Source organism: Rhipicephalus sanguineus, chromosome 3, assembly GCF_013339695.2.
Source record: "Rhipicephalus sanguineus isolate Rsan-2018 chromosome 3, BIME_Rsan_1.4, whole genome shotgun sequence".
NCBI classification, from domain to species: Eukaryota; Metazoa; Arthropoda; class Arachnida; order Ixodida; family Ixodidae; genus Rhipicephalus; species Rhipicephalus sanguineus.
In genome coordinates, this window is record NC_051178.1 from 101,622,918 (window position 1) to 101,645,454 (window position 22,537).

Genomic DNA, 22,537 nt, shown 5'->3' on the forward strand with positions numbered 1-22,537 from the left:
CCGAATGGTGCACAACGCCAGTGCTGCAGCAAGGAAACCGGTGTGTCTTTTCACTAGGTGCCGCGGAATGAACCCTTACGCTCGAAGTGGCTTAGTGTCATGCCATTGCGCCAGTGTGCTAAACAGTCAAAACCTCTGCGCGTGTGCTCGCTGCACTTTCGTACTGAGGATTACGAGGCGAACCGCAACTTGGTGAAGGCTTTGAATGTGCCCATCCGAGCAAGTCTTTGCCGCAGCGCCGTTGTTGCTACTGTGGGTCCCGCTACTTCCGCTCGGCTGCTACTAGTGTCGGCGGCCGCGCAGTAAAAGCAGGCAACGTTGGGCATGGCAGCAGTGACGTGTGAAAGTCGTATTTTCAGGCGGGAGATTTGAAGCGCGCTAACGCGATGCGGACCACTAAAAACGTGATTTTATTTCAAAATAAGCACTTCCTTGGCACAAAAGCAGCACTACGAGGTTTCTGGACCGCTATTTCAAGAATCAACGTCGACTTAATATTTGCCTTTAGTGTCCCTTTAAGTCACTGGAACGGGAAAAGTATCGCGACCGTCCTGCGCGCCGCCATATTTGGTCCAGCGCGGCCGAAGCTGCGGCGGCACGGTGTTGATTTCACGCGGAGTAACGCATGTTTTACGCATTGCGTGCGCTTTTGCAGCCCCGAAAGAAGCATACTGTTGTTCTCTAACTCATTAGGAAAGAAATAGCGCCAGTTTTCACTTGCCTACACGCGCACGCACGCGTACTAACGCGATCAGGAAATGCGAACTGCGCGGCATTTACGCGCTCGGCTGTCGGCACTTATTAAATGCGGCGCATTTCTTAGCGAACTTCTGCGACTGTGAACGTATCTATCTATCTATCTATCTATCTATCTATCTATCTATCTATCTATCTATCTATCTATCTATCTATCTATCTATCTATCTGTCTGTCTGTCTGTCTGTCTGTCTGTCTGTCTGTCTGTCTGTCTGTCTGTCTATCTATCTATCTATCTATCTATCTATCTATCTATCTATCTATCTATCTATCTATCTATCTATCTTTCTATCTATCTATCTATCTATCTATCTATCTATCTATCTATCTGTCTGTCTGTCTGTCTGTCTGTCTGTCTGTCTGTCTGTCTGTCTGTCTATCTATCTATCTATCTATCTATCTATCTATCTATCTATCTATCTATCTATCTATCTATCTATCTATCTATCTATCTATCTATCTATCTATCTATCCGCCCACGACATTGTGCTCTCCTGTCCGTTTAATGGGATGTACACCAAATTTGGTACGGCATAATATGACTGTATGACGAATATAAATAACAGGTAATGACATGAAAATAATGACATGCATGCCATGTATGGCATGATTTACATGCCACGCTCATGGTGCGCTCGCGGCGGCTTCGCTGCTTGATACACACGAAAAATAGTATGGCGAGACAAGAGTGTATGACGAACATAAGTTACTGGTACAACATGCAAATCATAATAGCCATGCCATGTAAAACATTATTTACATGACATTACCTCAGGGCGCTCGCGGTCGTTTAATGAAATGCATATATACGAAAATTGATATGCCGAGATATTCCTGCATGACGAAAGTTAGTGACAGGTGGGAACATGTAAATCATGCCTTATATGACATGCGTGCCCTTATTTTTATGTTACCAACTGGTATTTATGTTCCCCACACCGTCACGTCACGCAATACCGATTTTGGTGCATATCGAACCAGCGAACTGGCCGCGAGTGCACCATGAGCCTGGCATGGAAACCATGCCTTACATGGCATGCGTGCCATTATTTTCATGTTACCACCTCGTATTTATGTTCGTCATACAGTCACGTCAAGCAGTACCGATTTTGGTGCATATCAAGCCAGCGAACCGGCCGCGAGTGCACCATGAGCCTGGCATGCAAACCATGCCTTACATGGCATGCGTGCCATTATTTTCATGTTACCACCTCGTATTTATGTTCGTCATACAGTCACGTTACGCAATACCGATTTTGGTGCATATAAAGCCAGCGAACCGGCCGCGACAGCATCATGAGCATGCCATGTAAATCATGCCTCACATGGCATGCGTGCCATTATTTTCATGTTACCACCTGTTATATATGTTCATCACAGAGTCACGTCATGCAATACTGATTTTGGTGCATATCAAGCCAGCGAACCGGCCGTCAGTGCACCATGAGCATGGAATGTAAATCATGCCTTACATGACATGCGTGCCATCATTTTCATGTTACCACTTGTTATTTATGTTCGTCATACAGTCACGTCACGCCATACCAATCGTTAGCAGTCAGTATTCATGGCGCGCTGATCGTTATATGTGAGCCCAAAGGCGGCAACCACGCGGCAACCACGCGGCAACCACGCGAAACCTTCTGCGGCAACTACGCGAAACAAGCTGCACTATTGCAGGGGAAACGCAAACATTCCCCGAAACAACATTCGCGAATTCTCAACGAAACGCTTACCGCACAAAGGTGGGTATCAGTCGCGGGAACAAATTTCTCCCGCCGTATTCTGTGCAGCCACACAGCCCGTCGCTTGGCATCCTTTTTCCCGCTGGGAATAGCAAAGAGGGCTTTGCTCGTTTCCCGCCGGTTACTGCACCCAAAAGCGCAGCACCCAGGCGTTCTTTGATGCCTTGATAGGTTTGCGATGAAGTGTCAAAATGATACGTGATATCATAATGTTCCTGCACGCTTTTCTGAGGATATAAAAACAATCGCCCTCCAAAGCGCCGTGCGTCGGCGGCCGGGAGACACTGGCGAGAGGCGAGAGAGCTGGACCGTTTATGTGGCGAAGCCGCCGAAAAGGCGCGGCGGCGAAGAGAAAACGAACGCGGTACTTTTCCCGTTACAGTGACTTTAGTCACGACCAACATTTTGCGATTTACTTGTATGACGCACATGTTAGATATAGTTAGAACCGAAACTCTGAGCCTTCAAAACGTACGTGCGCGATGCTGTGTGGTGACATGTCGCGGCGTGTGTATCACGCGTCTTCAGTCTGCCTTTACCTGCTCACTCCGTGTTACACGGCACGCACCGCGGTCAGAGCCTCTGCTGAGCTTCATTTTAAAGATTACCGCGGTTCTCCGTCAGGGCTGCACAAAACAGCAGAGCCGCATTATCACACTTTCTCATGATACCGGCTGTGGAGAACGCGCGGGTATTTCGCCTAACCAACAAGCTCGCAACGGCCCGTATCCAGCGCTCTCGCCTTTCTGCTTCGTACGATAACTATGGAAATCGGTAAAAATGAACGTTGTTATCCAGTCCTTTTGCGTCCGTGGCAATTTACAACGCAACTGTACCGTCGATTGAGGTGTTTCTTAGTAGCGTGCGGAGTGGTCTCGACTGCTGCCGTTTTCGCCGTCGTTCTGGCGAGTGATCCAGCAAGCACTTCATGGCGGTTCGGTGTAGTTCGGTGGCGCGTCCGACTAGCGGAGAGTAAAGCCCCTCTACCTTCAGGCTTTAGCTCTCTTTTTGAGTGTTAAATGCTCAAACACACGCAATATTAAGCTTACTCGTTGTTTCGCACTCGCAAGGACCTGGGGTGCTATCGCGGAACGATTCTATTCCTTTTTCTATGCTTTTCGCCGCCATTAGTCGTCTCCGATTGGTCGAAGGGAGGCCATGTTATTTGTCAATCAAACAACCATAAAAAAGCGTGACGTCAAAATGACGTTTACACACTCATTATGCAGAGAGAAAAGGCATAGTTTTTAGCAAAACGCATCGCCAGAGAGCGGGTCGTTTGGAAAAGCATCGAAAATGGCGGCTCCGCTGATCGGGATGGCGGTTGCGCTCATGCGACGCCGGCGACAACAACGCGAGCCCGACGATGCGTTTGACATGACGGATGACGAATTTCGGCGGCATTTTCGACTCTCGAAGGAAACTGCGATGGTTGTGTGGTCAACTGGCCGAGGAACTGGAAGGGGTGCGAGCGACGCGGCTCTCAGTGGAACAAAAGGTGTTGTGTGCGCTGCGCTTCTTTGCGACCGGGAGCGAGACGACGATTCACATGGCGCAATCGACTGTGAGCGAATGCGTCAAACGCGTCGCTCAAGCTATAGTGAAAGTGGGCGCGCAAAATGGGTGGGTGCGCTTCCCGACGACGACCGAAGAAAAGGCGGCCGTGAAAGAAGGCTTCCTTCGGCTCGGCGCCATTCCGGGAGTGATCGGCTGCATCGACGGCACCCTCATCGGCATCAAGGCGCCCAAGGGACCCCGCAAGGCTTCGTTCATGTGCAGGAAGCACTTCTACGCCCTCAACGTTATGATCGTGAGTTAACCTCCGACTTGTTTGCCTTTCGTTTTACTGCGCCCGCGCCGGCATCTTTTGTTGTGTTTGCTTGCTAACAATGGGCTTTCGCCGCGCACGCTTTCCCAGATCTGCGATGCGGCGATGCGGATCCTGGCCATCGACCCTATGCGACCGGGGTCAGACCATGACTCGTTCGTCTGGCAGACGACCTGGCTGCGCCGACGGTTCCTGGCGGGGCGCATTGCAGAGCCAGGCGAATACCTGCTTGGTGAGATTAAAACGTTTTCCTCACGGGAGAAGTTGTGTTAAAAAATTTTGAGACCCCCCTGGGTCCTGCCCGAAGGTTTAAAAAAAAAAAAGTAGTAGTGCAATCACTGTGCGACTTCTTTTTAGAAGGATGTGGCCCAAGTGATCAGAACAAATGAATAGAGCACTGCACTAAGGGTCTCGACAATTGTTGCAGCAGTGATGTAACATTATGGCCTCTGATGTTGACTACTAACGTTATGCTACATGGGTATACGTAGCATAGTACACTATTTCCGTCTTTGTGCAGGTGACAGTGGCTACCCATTGGAGCCGTGGCTCCTCATCCCGGTCTCTGGTGATCCTTCCGAGCGCAGTGCCGAAGGCAGGTTCAACGCTGAGCACATCACCATGCGCTCCATTGTGGAGCGGTGCATTGGCATGCTTAAAGCCCGCTTCCGGTGCTTGCAGCGTTACCGCACCCTCCACCACGAGCCAGAGCGTGCTGCTGACATTATTGCAGCATGTGCTTCCCTTCATAATCTATGCTTAGGTGAGGGTGCCACTGAGCCGGTTGATGAGTTTGAAGGCATTGAAGACTTTTTCAGCAGCAGCAGCAGCAGCACCAGCAGCGAAGATTCTAACCATCCCCCATCCAACAGGGTTTGACCCGAAACAGGGCCACAAGAAGCTATTATTTAAGAGGGCGCGCAGTACGGGACGGTGTCATTGCGCGCTTTGGCACCACCCGTGCGCAGCACTACGAGTACTTGAGGAGGGTGCGCCGGCGGTTGCGACGCCAACAGCATCGTTGGTAGATGCGTAAAGCAGCAGTTGGAGTAATGTGTATTTAAGAGATGTCAAATAATTGATTTACACATATTATTACTGCGTTGATGTGTGACCTCTTTCAGGCATGGTACAAGAATTGTGATGAAAAGAGAACATATGCATTCTTGCAGAAAAGCCAGTGTAAAACAAAAGTATGAACATACACTGCACTGGAGCGTGGTCATATCCATACAACATTTCATGTGTTAAGCTTGCTGCTGAGGGTGGGATAAAAGCTGTGTTGTTTTTTACGCGCCAATATTTTGTCTGGCGACTTCTTTTCACAACTGTGTAATGGGTGAAGCAATGTGGCTGAATTGTGTTGCATAGCATGCACTGCAATGTTACTTTTTTTTTTTACATTCGAAAGTTTTCATTGCTTAGTAACGAAATGTAGCCCCTTTGATGCTGCTGCTGCTGCTGCTGTCGAGTATGTGCCATTGCCCTGTAATATCCACTGAAATGCAACCATGGTTCTGTCTTTTTTACATATGAAAGGTCTCTCGTTTGTCTTGGCATACGAGCGATTGTGATGTAGCTGTTAGAATTTTTGCTGCTGTGAATGAGATGGGGAACAACTTGTTCTGCCTGTAGGTATGTTCTGCATTTCTTTTGTCCCGCCTGAGATAGCTGTATGCTGTCATTTCGCAGTGCTCATTGACATCCATTCCTGTTTGTCTTTTCACTCCCTATGGAAGCAATGAAGCCTCCGATTGCACAAAAATGCAACGCACACAACACCTTCCGCTCCTTTAGAAGTGTCGTCGTTCACTCCACTTCCAGTTCCTATGTCAGTTGACCACACAACCATCGCACAGTGTTCAAGAGACAGAAATGCTGTTGAAATTCATTATCTGCCATGCCAGAGAACATGCCTCACTTGAAGTGCAGTCATATGCAGAAAAGTGAAATTACCAATGAGCATAACGTGAACGTAAAGTGCCTGTACTGGAAGAACGGTACTCAGTAACTTGGAATTTTCTAGTTACAGCACAAGTACAAGATGCAAAGTGTAGTAGCAGTCATAGCATGTACACAGGGTGTGTCCAGATATTAAATTTCGTTTTGATGCTTGTGCTGCTTCCAATACTTCCCGTACAAACCCTGCAAACGAGGAACCCCGGTACGTGCACCCTAATCGCGTGACAAAAGGAAATATTTCACTGTTGATGAATGCACACAACCTGTCCGTGCTTGTAAAAAGAGCTGTGTAATGTGTCTGCACAGTTTGTACAATGCAAGCCAGCATCATATGCGCAAATAAAAGCCCTCAAAGTTGATGTTTTATTTCTTGCATAAATATTCATTCCTTTTTTTCCTCGAACAATTCATTCAAGCAACACATTCTGTTTATACAATAATGTAACTACTGTATGGAAACTGCATTGGATGTCACACAGTATGGTACATCTTGTAAGAACAGTAGCTTAGAACACGATACCATGAACCGCGTTTGCTTGTAATAATGCACCACTAATGGCAGATAACGTTTCACTGGTTGTTCCTTTCATGCAGCTGATGACAGAGCACACAAAAAAAAAAACATCCAAATGTTTACATGCATCACACTACATGAGTAATTGACAGTAATCCATTAAAAAAAACACTGTTAAGTTGACTTTACGTAACAGTGTCCTACCACCAGTATGTGGTCACGGCTGTATCTCCTACGTCAAACAGTAAAAGTACTCGAAACATCGCATTCCTGCAATGCAGGGAAGCATACAGCATATCACATTGCCATGACTTCCCTCCCGAAGACAAAGTGCAAAGGTATGCTTTGTTGATATCACACAACGTCAAACAATGTTTTTTAAGTCTATTGTGTATTGCCACTAGTAAGGTACATATTTTCATGAAAGTTGCTCATCTGGAAGTCACCTTAATTGGTATTTAAATGCATACAAACTATTGTTTACTGGCAGGAATGATTGCGCCTCCACATGCAAAAGTAAGCACTGAGTGCACATTTTTTATAAATGAGCAATATTGCACATAAAGGCTACATTCAAAGTGAACCACAAAAAAAACACTAAAGGGATCACAGCCTGTATCCAAAAATACACATGTCACAGTAAAAGAGAAGGCATGTGCAACTCCCATAACATTGTGTTAATCAAAAAATAAAAAAAGCATACAATGAAAACAAAGGAAACATGCATTCACCATGTGCCGAGTTAATGTGACGCAAGGGACAAGCTATAAAGTCGTCAAACTACACAGAATGAACAAAATATAAAAAACAATCTCACTTTCCTGCCTCAACACATTACATAGATGAGACTAGATGAATGCAGGGAAGGAACACAAGGAAGGAATTTTTGTCACAAGATTTTTTTTTTTGTGTGCGACGCTTCTTACACATTTAGCCTATGAAGACATTGCACTGAAGAAAGCAATGTTGCCATTTCGTGAGACAGGATTAAAATGCAAAAGACTTGCCATGAGGCATCATAAGTAATGTAGAATTAGAACAATGAGACACCTTTCAATTTGCCGTCCACTGTCAGCTGGTGGTACAGCATTGCAGTTTGGACACTCCTGCTGGGCATTACAGTAGACTCCTGTTAAACGAAAGCTGAAGGGACCAGGAAAATATGTTTCATTTAACAGGAGTTTCGTTTACTGAGAGATGAAAAGGGGTGCAGAATTCAAGCACAAAACCAATCATGTTAGAGGCAGCTGTTCCATTTAAGCAGCAGTTTCATTTAAGAGATTTTCGTTTATTGAGAGTCTACTGTACTAAAATGTTGCAGTTGTGCCTTAATGAAATGGTGACATAAAGAACTGTTGTATGTTACAGATACTGGGGCTTCATACCATCAGTGGTAGATGGGCAAGTGTGCCAAGAAAAAAAAAGTGACAAAAATTCCTTCCTCCGTAAAATTTATGCTAGAAGGATCCGTTGATGGTTGGTACATGTGTTGAATATACTGAGTATGCACAGCGCAATGAAACGAAGGCAAGAGAAAAACACAAACAACAGACTGGCACTGACTTCCAACTGAATTATTGAAAAGCATGAAGCCCGCTTTTACGCATGTGCACATCTTATCAGCAACTGAAACGAGTCATGGGTGAGCATACATCTCTCTGTCACTTAGATACACGCTTGGCGTAATTACACACACAATACCGGATTTCCTAATGTGGGCTGCCTCGAAGTGCATTTACACTTGTTGCAGTGATATGCAAGATGTCCGCCTGAATTGTTTTTTTACAAAAAAAAAAATACTCTTGTGCTCTGATGTTGAAACGTAGCCCGCCGGCCCAATGTACTCTTTTCCACAGCTGAGTGGCATCTTGTATAGCACGTGAGGCACACAGTCGGTGTAACGATGAGCATGCTTCTTCGTGCAGGATTTTTTCTATTCTTTGGTGAGCATAGGGCAAATCTGACCTAACTTACAAGGCGCAGAAAACACCACTTTCACACCACATCGCAATCTTAAGAAGATCACCCAAAGGTATGACGTCAAAGTGGTGTTTTCTGCGCCTTGTAAGTTAGGTCAGATTTGCCCTATGCTCACCAAAGAATAGAAAAAATCCTGCACGAAGAAGCATGCTCATCGTTACACCGACTGTGTGCCTCACGTGCTATACAAGATGCCACTCAGCTGTGGAAAAGAGTACATTGGGCCGGCGGGCTACGTTTCAACATCAGAGCACAAGAGTATTTTTTTTTTGTAAAAAAACAATTCAGGCGGACATCTTGCATATCACTGCAACAAGTGTAAATGCACTTCGAGGCAGCCCACATTAGGAAATCCGGTATCAAGTGTGTAATTACGCCAAGCGTGTATCTAAGTGACAGAGAGATGGATGCTCACTCATGACTCGTTTCAGTTGCTGATAAGATGTGCACATGCGTAAAAGCGGGCTTCATGCTTTTCAATAATTCAGTTGGAAGTCAGTGCCAGTCTATGTCGTTTGCGTGCTTCTCTTGCCTTCGTTTCATTGCGCTGTGCATACTCAGTATATATCAATAAAATTTAGGCGCTAGGAGGCTGAGGTGGGCGTGTGACTAGTGCAGCCCCACCGGCCAGGGCCTCCAAAAGTTGCTGCAGCAGGCGCTGAGTACAGTCATTCGCCCTGCGCTCTTGGTCGAGGCGCTGCTGCTGAACGTGGCGCAGCCGGCCCACCTCTTCGGTCAGGCGGCAGAGCTGGTTTTCCAGCCGTTCTTGGCTGGCCATCTGGGCCTCGTGATGCTGGTTGAGAAAAAAATTCATGTATTTACAAGAAGATGGTACCAAGGCCTCAGATTATAATTGAATTGTTCCTGAATAGTAGTATTTTCAGTGCATACTATTATTGACTTTGATTGCACCAAACAAACATGCATAACAATCGCTGTGACCATCTATGCTTGTTTGTTTCACAACATCAACACATTAGGCCCACAGATTGCTAGCATAAACATACGTGACGTGAACATGAATAAGCAAGTGCACCGCTTAGTGGTGGCACTCGTAATAACAAATGTTAGTGTTTTTTGTCCCAAAACCATGACATCACTATGGGAGATGCCTTAGTGGAGGACTCCGCAAACTTCAACCATCTGGGGTTCTTTAACATGCTCCTAAGTCTAGGTACATGGGCCTGTAGCATTTTCTTTCGCCTCCATCGAAAAAGCGGCCACCACGTCCGGCATTTGATCCCGTGACCTGTGGGTAAGCAGTGAAGCAACGTACCCACTAGACCTCCGTGGCGGGTGGTAGCACTTGTAAACATAATGATTGACTTCCTCAGCGCCTCAGTGTTTGGATGCAAGTACAGTAAAACCTCATTAATTTGAACTCGGATATTTCGAAATCCCGCTTAATTCGAAGGGTTTCTGCGGTCCCGTATTTTCCAATGTAAATCTGAGTGGATATTTTGAAGCGGTGGTCAGCGCCAGCCCGGTTAATTCGAAAACTTTGGGTGCCTTGTGCCAATTCCCGATCCCGATTTCGCCGCAACTCCGCGGAAGCGACGGCCATTAGGAGCCACAGGGCAATGCAGTGCAGCGATATTAATGTGTGACAGTTGAAGCAACCCAGCCTCGCTGGTGCTAACGCAAAAAAAAGTAATAAAGAAAAAAAAAACGCGGTCTCGTGGTCAGCTACAACGTGCGCCTGCGGAAAATATGACGTGCTTCACTGCAACACAGCGGTGACACGCGGGCAGCATGTCGCATGCTTCTCACAACGTCAGCGCGTCATGATTTACCCATTTCTTTTTTGGAAAAGAAAAGATAATAAAGGACGACCTGACGGAATTCATGATGTATGCAAACCTCCGACTGGCGGTTGCTCCGGCAATTTGCGCACTTGCAATGCTGGCGGAGTTCTTGCCTGTAACGCCTCCTTCGAAAACTCAGTTCGAAAACTTCAATGATCATGTTTTCCAGCCAGAACAGATCGCGGATTCCGTCACACTGGCCATTATCATATTCTTTATTTTACCAGAAAGAATGGGCGAATGGCCGCATCATGACGCGCTGACGCTGCGAGGAGCAGGTGAGCCCGCGTGTCACCACTGTGCTGCAGTGAAGCACGCCGTTTTTTCCGCAGGCACGCATTTCAGCTGACCACGAGACTTTTTTTTTTCTTTCTTTCTTTTTTTTCTTGCGCTGACAGCAGCGAGGCCCGCCGTTTTCGCGGGTTTGCGGCAAAAATGGGACCGGGTATTGCTGGAAAACCACCCTTGGAGCCGCAAACTAGAAGGCCAAACGACCACCTCTGATTACTTTCAGTAATTCAAAGTTCCTTGCATCCCGCTTTTTGTATGTTTCGTTAATTCGAAAACCCGCTTAATTCGAAAGTTTTTCACAGTCCCAGTGACTTTGAATTAACGAGGTTTTACTGTACATTTTGTTATTGTGCAGAGCACTACCAAAACTAAGTGTACGCGTGCAATGTCAATACATGGTGCCGCAGTTTAAGGTGCAGTCCAATTTCTCAAGTGCTCACATTTCAATGTAACAACAGAGTAGTGTTTTGACCAGCGAGTGAATGGCTACACACTGATGTGAAACAGCACTGCAGAACGGCACAATGACAAGAACACTATAATGGAATGATCTTCAACAGTCTATAGATCATGCGCACAACAGGTTCACCTAACACGTACGACATTCCCAAATATGGCAGTAGTGTGCGCTTTACATATGCACCAAAATATTTTCCCAAGTTCAAGCAATAAGGAAACTTAATCCATTTAACATCACGTTCAGGCATCTGTAGGTGCTGCCTTCTTTCCATAAAGATGGGTAAGAATGCTATTTGCCCTTCTTTTCTTGAACTGCTTGTGTAGCCTCATTTAGGCAAGTAAGGGCCTAAGCAATACCACTAATTGCATCATGCGAAGGTGTACAAGAAGTAATAAAACCATTAGAGGAGTACTGTACCACTTTTCAAGTAATAACTGATTGACCTCAGCACTGATGTTTATTGTCTTGCGCTTCAAGTAGCGATCTGTCGCACGCTTTAAGCGCTTCCTCCCTCGTCTCATACCCATGAGTGTTAGAAATTAACAGGGAGGGATGGCACAAGGGCAGAAGCTACGTCATCGTGCGTCATGACCTTGAATGCACGTCAAGAAACGTGCCTGCACTGCGATTCCAACGCTGCAACGCCGGCACATGGTGGCATACTGCACCAAGAAGCGCATCTGATTGAAACACCGCTCTATTCAAGTCAGCTACTGGCCAATGGAAATGCCATATCTTCTATGTTGAATAACAAGCACCCGCCACTGAACATAGTGAGTACCTGCCTCTGGACGAAAAAAGGGCGCCCGAAAAAAATGGCAACAGCGTGATTCGCTAGCAACCTCAGCGTGCCTCATACAACTACAAAATGTGGCTGATGTGTTCACAGTAGTGAATGTTTGTAGAATGCCTTGTTTCACCATGCCCGAGATGTGATTCATGACCTCTTTAAATGTAGGTTTTAAGGTCGTTTACCAATTTATACATTCTATACTACAATTTCACCTACACCACTTACACGTGCAAACAGGTACAGTCGCCACGGAGAAATTATTAGCACAAGTGACTACACACTTGAGCAACAAAATTGCAAACACCAATGGAAATGTCGGTGTTACCATGGGCCAATTTTAGCTGGCCACTCGTGCTTTAACAGGCAAGCCGTGCCTGCTGCTTTCTCCGTGTCATGCTGGCGAACAAGATGAGCAGTATTGATGCGATATTGGCAACTTGTGCTACTCTTGTTATGCCGTGAATGTGCATGGCTGTAGTTATACGTACACGCCGGTTTTGCTCCAACATCTTGTGGTGGAACTTGCGGTCTGCCACGGCCCTCGCATCAGCACACTGGCCCTGCCGCACGTACTCAGCCGTAGCCCGGCACACAGCTTCCTCCAGCTGCCTGGGCTGTCTTCGGCGGGGTTGAGGCTGTGGTCCGGGCTGCGGCTGCGAAGGTCCAGGCTGCGGCTGCGAAGGTCCGGGCTGCGGCTGCGAAGGTCCGGGCTGCGGCTGCGAAGGTCCGGGCTGCGGCTGCGAAGGTCCGGGCTGCGGCACTTGTGGCTGGAGGGGTATTGGTTGCACTGGTGTGTGTGAAACAACAAGAAGAAATATTACTCATTTACTGTTACACCACTCTGAAAACATGCCACTTTACTATTCTAAAACTTCAACCTGGAAACCTCATTTTCACGTACACATAATTACGACTACATGCTTCCATGTCATGAAAGCATGAATATCTAGAACATAAGTTCTCACAGCACAAACACATAGGTTGCCTTACGGTCAACGTCGCTCGGCCCCCGGCTAGTAGCTGCACGGGAGGTTCCCACCTCGACCTCAGTCTCCTGCATTTGAGCATAATACGTTGATGACACATGCTGCGTATCGGGTGTAACAAGCATCGTTTAAGCAAGCTAGTTTCGAATGTATAGCCGACCATCGCACAAGCTTCATGCATAAAAATGACAACAATGAACATCTTCACAATCTCGCTAAAGGATTCATCTTTCAAGATCACGTAAGCACGTTAAAGTACCATGCTTGTGCTCTCATAACAAGTCACAGTATTCTGCATTTAAAAGTATGGACTGTGGCAATGGAACAAATTTCGGCAATCACAATTCCCACTTTTATCGCTATCTGACTGGCACGGACATGATTAGCGAGAGAAAAGGTACGCACCACGTCGGGAACGGGGTAATACTCTGGCGGGGTGGTGACGACTGCGCCGGTCCTCTCAAGGATGTCCAAGACGCGGCCGTCAACGCCGCCAACCCTGCCGCCACCCGTGGCGCTGCAAAATAAAAAGAAAACACAACCACAACGTGAAACGACAATGAAGGCGCAGATTATTACAGAGCTCACTTTCTCTCGCTTGTCGATCTCGCGAGCTCCTTGCGCGCGCCGCAGACCATCTTCGCCCAGTGGTTACGCCATAGTTGTGGCGATTTAACCGCGGGCCCCTGCTGATTCAGCAGCGTGGCGATTTCTTGCCACAGCTGCTTCTTTCGAGCAGCAGTCATACGCGGGGAGACCTCCGTGCAAGATCTCCCCAGGTACGGGTGCTGCTCGAGGAACTGTATCAGCATGTCCCTCTGAACTTTCGAAACGCGCGGTCCTTTCGCCGACATTTTTTTTCCCAACCGACTTCCCACATCAGCCATCCCGCAGAGGAAATTTAAGAGGCAGAACCTTCCTCTACGCTGATCGTTCTACCTTGCAAAAATCGTTCTCATTTTCGCACTCTCATTCTTTTCCGTATTATATTTTTAACCTAACAAAAATAATAAATGCGCTACACTAAGGTTTAAAAAAAAACCTCCTTGCGCTACACTTACCTTCGAAATCGAAGCAGCAGCAGCTTTCGCAGATCGGCATGGTAGCTTGAGCAACGGAGTACTGTCGACGTACGATGCAGCGCACCGCGTTCATGAAGTGACGCTTTGCGCTGGCGGTGCCCCAACAAACGGTACTCGCTGCTTCGTGAGTTCTCAATCGCATCTTGTTGACTATGTAGCGCTTCACAGTCATTCGGATTTCTTCTCCGTTGCGTTGCTACAGATAAAAAAAAGAAACTCGTCAGACGGATGCATGCAGCCGAGAACACACACCACGGCACGACACGTTTCTACTCACCTCGGTTCAGCAGATTGCGCGGCTTCCGGAAAGATCGCAGAGTCTAATATTCTTCTTAGCCGACAGTAACCATCCCCACCTTGCACTAATTGCGACGTATTACGGGCGACCACACACACACAGCTGTTCTTTTGACATCGGCAGCCATTTTCTTTGCGCTGAATGACACGGCTTGGCTGCACATATGGCGCAAATACGGCTACGACTCAAAATATAGAGATACTTGTGTTTTCTTTGATTTAAATACCTACCATTTTGATGTGTTCCATTTGTAAAACAATTTTAGTTCATTAAGCATACGACATTAGTTTCATTACACGCTTTCTTATTAAATAAAATAACTATACGGCCCCTGAAAGGGCGAAGAAAAGAAAAAGAAACATCCGGGCAACACAGAGAGCTCGTGATTGGACAATTTCAAAAAACGTTGCGCGTTCCCGCCCAGCGCTGACGCAAGCGAAGACGTCACGCGGAAAAGCATTGGAATAAAAAATAGAATCGTTCCGCGATAGCACCCCTGGTCCCACAGCAAACTTTGCGAGGGAGTCGGTCTTTGTACTACCCAAGGAGGTTCTATAGAACCTCTGGAGTGGCAGTCCCGGCCGCCGCCAACGGGAGCAAGTGAAGCCGCCGGCGGCCATGTAGCTAGAGGAAAAACACGGCGCGACCGCCATAGACGGCAATGGAATACGCGCGGCGCGCGCGTTGGTTTGCAGTCCCACAATCAAAAAATGAGATGGAAACTGCTTTAAACCCACGAACAGTTGCCTCTTCTCGTTTATGAAACAATTATGTCATACTATTATGTCAGCTGCAGACTAATCTGTTGTCGAAGGGGTGCTTCGTATATCGAGCGCGCTGTAATTACATATGTGTTACTAGGAACTGGGTTTTTGTGTTGTAACGGCGTCAGTGTTCAAGGGGTAACCACAAGCTAACGTGGAACGCACTTATTCTCTTTACATAAGCACACATCAATCACGCGAACATTTGGCCAGAAGCAGGATTCGCAAGCATTAACCTACGTGGGCGACGTGTGCCATCACGGCAAGCGCAGCGCGCACAGCCTCGAAACGAGGTAGCTCTCGCCCTCTCAGACTAGACGCATAAAAAACTAAAGCAGCCGCGTCCTTCGGTGTTTCGATTTCGGTTTGGTCGGATTTCAAAAGAGTTACATCTTGCTTTTGCCGCAATTTTTTCTTTTCGTAACTATTTGTGTTGAAGCTACGTCAAGGAGGTAGAAACTAACAGGCTTTGTAGATGCGCTGGGAAAGCAGGAAAAATTGTAGGTACAAATTGTAGGTGCCAGGCCGTCTGCCCCGTTCTGTCGAAGCAGCATTCTGCGAAGTGAATAGAGCAGAGGTGGTTGGTTGGTTGGTTGGTTGTTCCTTGGCAACCTGGCGCAACCCACCGCGGGGTATCGGCCATGAAACGGGCGGCACCTTATTTTAGAGATAAAATTGTTTTACATGGAGCAGAGGTGGTCAGAGCTGGTCGAGCTGGTAACCGTCCTTAGCTCTCTAACCACTTCTTCGACCGGCACGTTCCCAGGTAGAACGCTGCGCGCAGTCTTTTGGAAACATGTAACACGGATAATCACGTCATGGAATGTTGCGTTTGCCAATTCCTCGATAAACATCCATCAAATTCGATATCCATGCACCGGATAAATATGCATGCACGCCGTCAGTCTTGACTTGCAAGAAAACACCAGAAAGCTCGGAATTCTAAGGGCGTTCTGACTTCCTACTCGTACCAATATTGCTCGGTACGTCCAGCTAGACTGCACCCACTTCGTGTATACACTTAAAAATCACGTACAACGTCGTGTCAGCGAACATTTAAAGCGTAAAATTTTCTTCGCTACAACTGTACGCATGTATTACATGTATGCGCACCTTTCAAATTGTTTCCAGTTTGACAGCATGCACGGAAAAACAGACAATCGTCAGCGGACGAAGTGAGGACACTTACACGTGAAAAGTGATCCCAGGCGTCTTCTTATTGCGATTTGTGCAGCCATAAGCGACGCACGAAGTCACGATGGCCTCGTAAAATGTTTAACTGCTTTACAAAAGCATGCCACCGTCCCCAAAGACAACTGCGACGGCGGGGCAACGGAGCGCACTCCGTCGTCTGCTTCCGAGTTTTTCCTTTTGCAATATGGCGGCGACCGGCTTCACTTACGGGGGCGCCACCTCCACTCCAGAAGAAAATAGTATATAACCTCCTTGGTACTACCCAATACTGCTCCGACATGTGGCGCCACACGTCTTGCGAAACTAGGGTGCCTATGTTCTCCTCCGGAACAGGGTGCAGACACTACTTCTGTGGACGCCATATTGGTTCAAACGTTCGCGTTCGGTGGCAACGCCTGGCATGCAAAGATGGAACGCTTTCAGCGAAATGAGCGGTAATTTGGCTCAGTTTATCCCTTCTGGCCATGGGCGTAGCCAGAAATTTTTTTCGGGGGGGGGGGGGTTCAACCATACTGTATGTATGTTCGTGCGTGCGTTTGTATGTGTGCGTGTATATATACGCAAGCAAAACTGAAACATTTCGGGGGGGGGGGGGGGGGGTTGAACCCCCCCAACCCCCCTCTTGGCTACGCCTCTGCTTCTGGCGGTAGGGTTAGCACATACAATGTTGGTAACAATTAGATTAGGCACTAATTATTACGCACGAAGCATTTCATGGCGAAATAAAGGCATTTAGAGCGTTCTGTCGGTCTATCTCACTGGCTGCGTAGGTCCTCGTGCTCTCGCGGCCGATTGATTAAGATGACGAGTACCAAAATTGACATGGCATGACAAGAGCATGTGAAAAACATAAGTGACTGCTCATTACATAAAAACCATGACATGCCTTTAATGTACGTCATGACATACGTGACATGGTCGAGCTACAACGGCCGTTTGGTCAACTTCATGTATGCCAAAATTGACATGGTATGATAAGAGAATGAGGAAAATATACATGACTGGTCATAACACGAAAACCTTGTATGCATGTCATATAGGCCATGACATACATGACCCGGTCATGGAGCTCTTACGGCCGTTTTATTAACTTGATGTGTACCAAAACTGACATGGCATGATAGGAGCGTATGGCTAACATTAATGACGTGATAACACGAAAAGCATGTCATGCATGTCATGTGCGCCATGACACAGTCATAATGTTCTAACGGCCGTTTTATTAACTTTATGTATACCAAAATTGACAGGGCATGATAACAGCGTAAGATGGAAAAAAATGACTGGTCATAACACCAAAAAGATGTCACGCATGTAATGTACGCCATGACATATATGACCCGGTCATGGAGCTCTAATGGCGGTTTTATTAACTTTTTTGAGTACCACATTTACATGGCATAAGAGATTATGAATAACATAAATAGCTGATCATAACACGAGAACCTTCTCATGCATGTCATGTAGGCTATCACATGCATCACCCGGTCAAGGAGCTCTAAAGCCACTTTATTATTTTGGTGTCTACCAATACTGACGCGAGATGATAAGAGGGCATAACTACCATAGCTGACTGGTCCTAACATGAAAATCATGTCATGCATGTCATGTGCGCCATGACACACATGACCAAGTCATGGGGCTTCAATGGCGAATTTATTAACTTGTTGACTACCAATATTGACATGGCACGGTAAGAAAGTATGACTAACATAAATGACTAGTAATAACACATAAATCATGTCATGCAGGCCATGACATACATATGACTCGGCAATACAGCTCTAAAGGCTCTTTTATTAACTTTCAGTATACCAAAATTGACAGGGCACGATAACAGTGTAAGATGAATATAAATGACTGCTCACAACATGAAAATCATGTCGTCTACGTCATGACATACGTGACCCGGCCATGGAGCTCTAACATGGAGCTCTGTTAGAGCTCTGACATGAACCGGTCATAGAGCTCTAACAGGCAAGACAGCCTCACTCCAAATTCACTTGCTTGTGATTAGCTTAATGCAGATTAGCTTAATCGCTTAACCACACTGTTTTATGGCCATACTCTATCATCCAACTGACTAGACAAACTGAATTTACTCAAAATGGCTGTTTCGGGATTACATTAGCCTGGATTAGCTTAATCCAGGCTAGATTAACCCGGCTTAATTTCTATTGTTTTGTTGGGACCACACTTAGTCACCCAATGGCTAGGCAATTTCAACTTACTGATAAGAGACTTGCTCAAGATTAACTTAATTCGGATTAGCCTAATCTGGCTTAATCAGGATGGCCTTAAAGGGACACTAAAGGCAAATATTAAGTCGGCGTTGATTGTCGAAATAAACCTCGTAGTGCTACTTTTATGCCAAGGAAGTGCTTATTTTGAAATAAAATCACGTTTTAGTGGTCCGCATCGCGTTAGCGCACTTCAAATCACGCGCCTGAAATCCGACTTTCATACGTCACTGCTGTCGTGCCCAACGTTGCCCGCCTTTACTGCGCGGCCGCCGACACTAGTAGCAGCAGAGCGAAAGTAGCGGGACCCACACATCGAAGCCATCGAAGCTTGCCGCAATCGCCGCAATGGATGTGGACGGAGAACTTGACAATGAGACAGCATTGGTTCGCGACGCTGGGCTCCAATTCAGCGACTTGAGCCCCGATGAACGCGGTATGCTACTGAGGACTCGTAGTGCCAGTGTCGTTGCATGCGGCATTTTGTTGAACTTTCTGTCAGAGCGACTTTCACGAGCGCGCAAAACACACCCGGCAGTACGCGATCCCGAAACTACCCCTGAGACGCGACCACGCGACCGCGTGGGCGAAGCAGAGCGCCGGGCGAAGCGCAGTTCGGCGAAAACGGAACCTTTGAACTAGGGATGGTCGATTAAAATTTTTAATTGATTAATCGTTAATCGATTTAGCCTTTAATCGATTAATTGCTTTCGGTGGAATCTTTTAATCGATTAATCGACATTTTTAATGGGTGCTTTAAAACCGATATCTCTTTGTTTGAGAGGCATCGTCCGTGTTTAATATGGGCCCAAATCTTTTGATTAGCCGCGCTGACGATCCAAAATTCCCACTTTCGAAAGTGTCGAAGACGGGCCCCTTGTGTGCAGTGTGCAAAAATTCACACTTTCGCACACTGGACACAAGGGGCCCGTCGTCGTTGGTTGATGTCGAGGATTCAAGCATCTGAGGCTATCATCCCTGGACTATTCGGCAGCAGGTCGCATTTTCTCGAAGCCTACCTACTCGAGCTCATCGAAACCGGAGGCGCGTTAGGGGACCACACTGGTTGGAAAGTCGCAGTTGAAACATGCAGTGTGGCGGGGGATGAGGAAATCCCGAGAAAGGTAAACGAAAGACGAGGAGAAATTAAATAAGACGCTCGCTCTAGTAAGCAAGTCATCTTTTCTCTGTTTGTCGGTTAGATATTGTGGAAGCCCTACATAATACTATAATTGCGGACTGACGCGATCTTTTTCTTGAGGTCACCTATGCAGAGATTACACAGAAATATACTGGCCTCAAACATACCATCCGTACAGGCGACTGTGGGAAATAGAAGGAAAGAAAATGACATTTAGGGGCTCGTTTTTTTTTTTTTGTTAGACACAATATAAATTAGAACTAAGAGACAATATTGCCAAGAAAAAGTATAGGGGGTGTTATTTGTAATAATTGGGATATAAATCTGAAGAAAGTTAAGTGGACGGAAAGATAACTTGTCGCCGGAAGGGACCGAACCTGCGACCTTCGAATTACTTTTAGGGGCTTGTTTTTCTTTGTTAGACACAATGTTAATCATAACTAACAGACAATAATGCGAAGGAAAGTATAGGGGAGGTTAAGGGTGTATGACAAAGAAAAACGAGCCCTTAAAAGTCACCTTCTTTCCCTCATTCATAGCGAGGGTCTCGTTCTGGCAGACTTGGTGCCTTCAGGTAGTATGCGAGGGATTATTGGTCAGCTGCCAGCTCGTAAAAAAAGGTCACTTGCTACGTGACGCCAAAAGGCAGAAAAAGAGTGTTCCACACTCGCCGCCATGGCTGTGATCGGCGCTGACTAACACTCCTAGGTTTAAATGCACATGTGTACCCTATGAAGTGGACGGGGTATGACCGCCGCCGTAGCTCAGTGGTAGAACATCGGACGCGTTATTGGAAGGTCGCAAGTTCGGTCCCTGCCGGCGGCAAGTTATCTTTTCGTCCACTTTACTTTCTTCACATTGATATTCCAATTACTACAAATAACATCCTCTATACTTTCCTTGGCATTATTGTCTGTTAGTTCTAATTAATATTGCAGGAAATAGAGTGACATGAGTTTCTGCCTCCCGGCTAGAAAAAACAGCAGCTGCGCCGGTATACTCCGCAGGTTTCACCTGATCTTTGCCGTAACACGGCGCCACTCACACCTTTTCAATTGTGCGTACATCCTGAACTGTGAGCGCTATCTAGTGTACCAGACATTACCACAAATTGCGCGACTGTCCTTTTTTGTCACAGCAGAAGACGGGGGCCTGTAGCTGGAAGTTGTATTCCTCCCTAAATATGCGACCATACAGTATTACTAAGTGCTACAAGGTCACTTCTTCAATAGTAATGCACTGGATGCTAGACGTTCGGTAAACCGACGCCCGTAAAGTTGCGGATTACATAAAGGGTCTATAAGGACCTTTTCACAATTCGCGAGTGCGCATTCCTGCACTACATTTTCTCTCAATTAATGGCAGCAACTTTCGTGCTTCAAGAGAAGACGAGGTCGTAGTTGCACGTGCTGGCGTTTGTCCATTATGCGTGTTCGGGTCAAGAGAGCCGAGTTTACACTTTCCGCGTCCCAGCGCAAGCAAACCGCACTTGAACACTCTGTTTGCAGAAGTGACTAGCTGACATTAATTGGGCTAACTGCATCGTAGGAAAGTTAGCTCAACAATTATGAAACTGGTATATATACCCTATAAGACGGACAGTTGGGCTAGTTGGTATACAGCAAATAAAAGATGGTTACTAGCGTCGTTGTCCTCTTTACGCTAGCAAATGTATCTTATTATGTATATACGGACTACCTAATCATCTCCCCATCATCGTACTTCATCACTCTTTTTGCCCCGTTGCGTTTTCCCCGGTGCAGACTAGCAGGCAGGGGCGTACTAGCTCAGGCCACCCTCTCTGCCTTGTAATATATTTTCTCTCTCTGTTTCATTGGTAAACAACATTTTATTTGCTAAAGAGTAAAACAGAACTGCACTAAGAACCAGTGAGTAAATAAGCAGCGCATATTACAATGCCGCACTTACACAAGAAACGAGTAAAATCTGAGGGTTGAATAAAATACAAAGAAAGTTGCGACTGACACTACAGGTGACGAAAACTACTCGTTTACCAAATGTAAGCAGACATGCGTTTATGCGGCAACACGATGAAACAGCGATGAAACAAAATAAGCTACAAGACGATGCGCTGGCACGTATGAAATTTACAGAAAATAATAAACTTCTCTTTTGAAAGTTGGCGAATCCACATGCTGCTTACTTTCTCAACAGTCCCCTTTTTTTGTTTTGTTTCATGGGGTTGCTGCTCCGAACCACATGCTTTTTTCTACTGAGCGAAGAAATGTCAGTTGCCCGAGATGCTCGGACGACAACCGACACCTCCTTTGGGTCGCCACACATCCAGCATGCGAAAAAAGGCGCTCGGATGCTACTGACGTTGCAGGAATTGTCAAATACTCCATTGCAACGTCAAACACATGATCTAGGCCAGTTCGCATGCTGTGCCAAGTCTCAAGTAGGTTCGGATTGGTGCGGCGATCGACTACAGGGTTACTATAGTATGTCTTGAACTGAGAAGGCATTTAGTTTATCGGATCGTACTCCAGTGCAACGCAATTGCGTAGAAGTGCGTGATCGACGGCATCCCAAATAGAACCAGAAAAAGTAGTTGTATTCGGCTTTTCAACTTCCTGCGTCTAAGGATAGCGTTCAGGGTCTGCGCCTTAGGATAGCGCGCCTCGCAGTCATGCGCTCCGGCCAAGGGGCGAGGTTAGGGGCGGGAGTGGGGGATGCC

General features: G+C 46.6%; 2 protein-coding genes across 2 annotated transcripts; one reads left to right on the top strand and one right to left on the bottom strand.

Annotated features, from left to right (window-relative positions):
• Positions 1 to 3,885: 3,885 nt before the first annotated feature.
• LOC119385704 (putative nuclease HARBI1) lies at positions 3,886 to 5,208 on the top strand. The gene is made up of 3 exons (XM_037653097.2): positions 3,886 to 4,311; positions 4,420 to 4,561; positions 4,850 to 5,208. Exons 1-3 carry the CDS (start codon positions 3,886 to 3,888, stop codon positions 5,206 to 5,208), a joined length of 927 nt encoding a protein of 308 aa, XP_037509025.2.
• A 4,060-nt stretch (positions 5,209 to 9,268) lies between these two features.
• On the bottom strand, positions 9,269 to 17,374 carry LOC119385705 (uncharacterized). Its single transcript, XM_037653098.2, has 6 exons — positions 17,368 to 17,374; positions 14,182 to 14,398; positions 13,526 to 13,637; positions 13,125 to 13,188; positions 12,623 to 12,921; positions 9,269 to 9,578 (listed from the first exon to the last, which is right to left on the bottom strand). The coding sequence occupies exons 1-6, from the start codon at positions 17,372 to 17,374 to the stop codon at positions 9,363 to 9,365; spliced, it is 915 nt and encodes a 304-aa protein (XP_037509026.1). The 3' UTR covers positions 9,269 to 9,362.
• Positions 17,375 to 22,537: the final 5,163 nt, after the last annotated feature.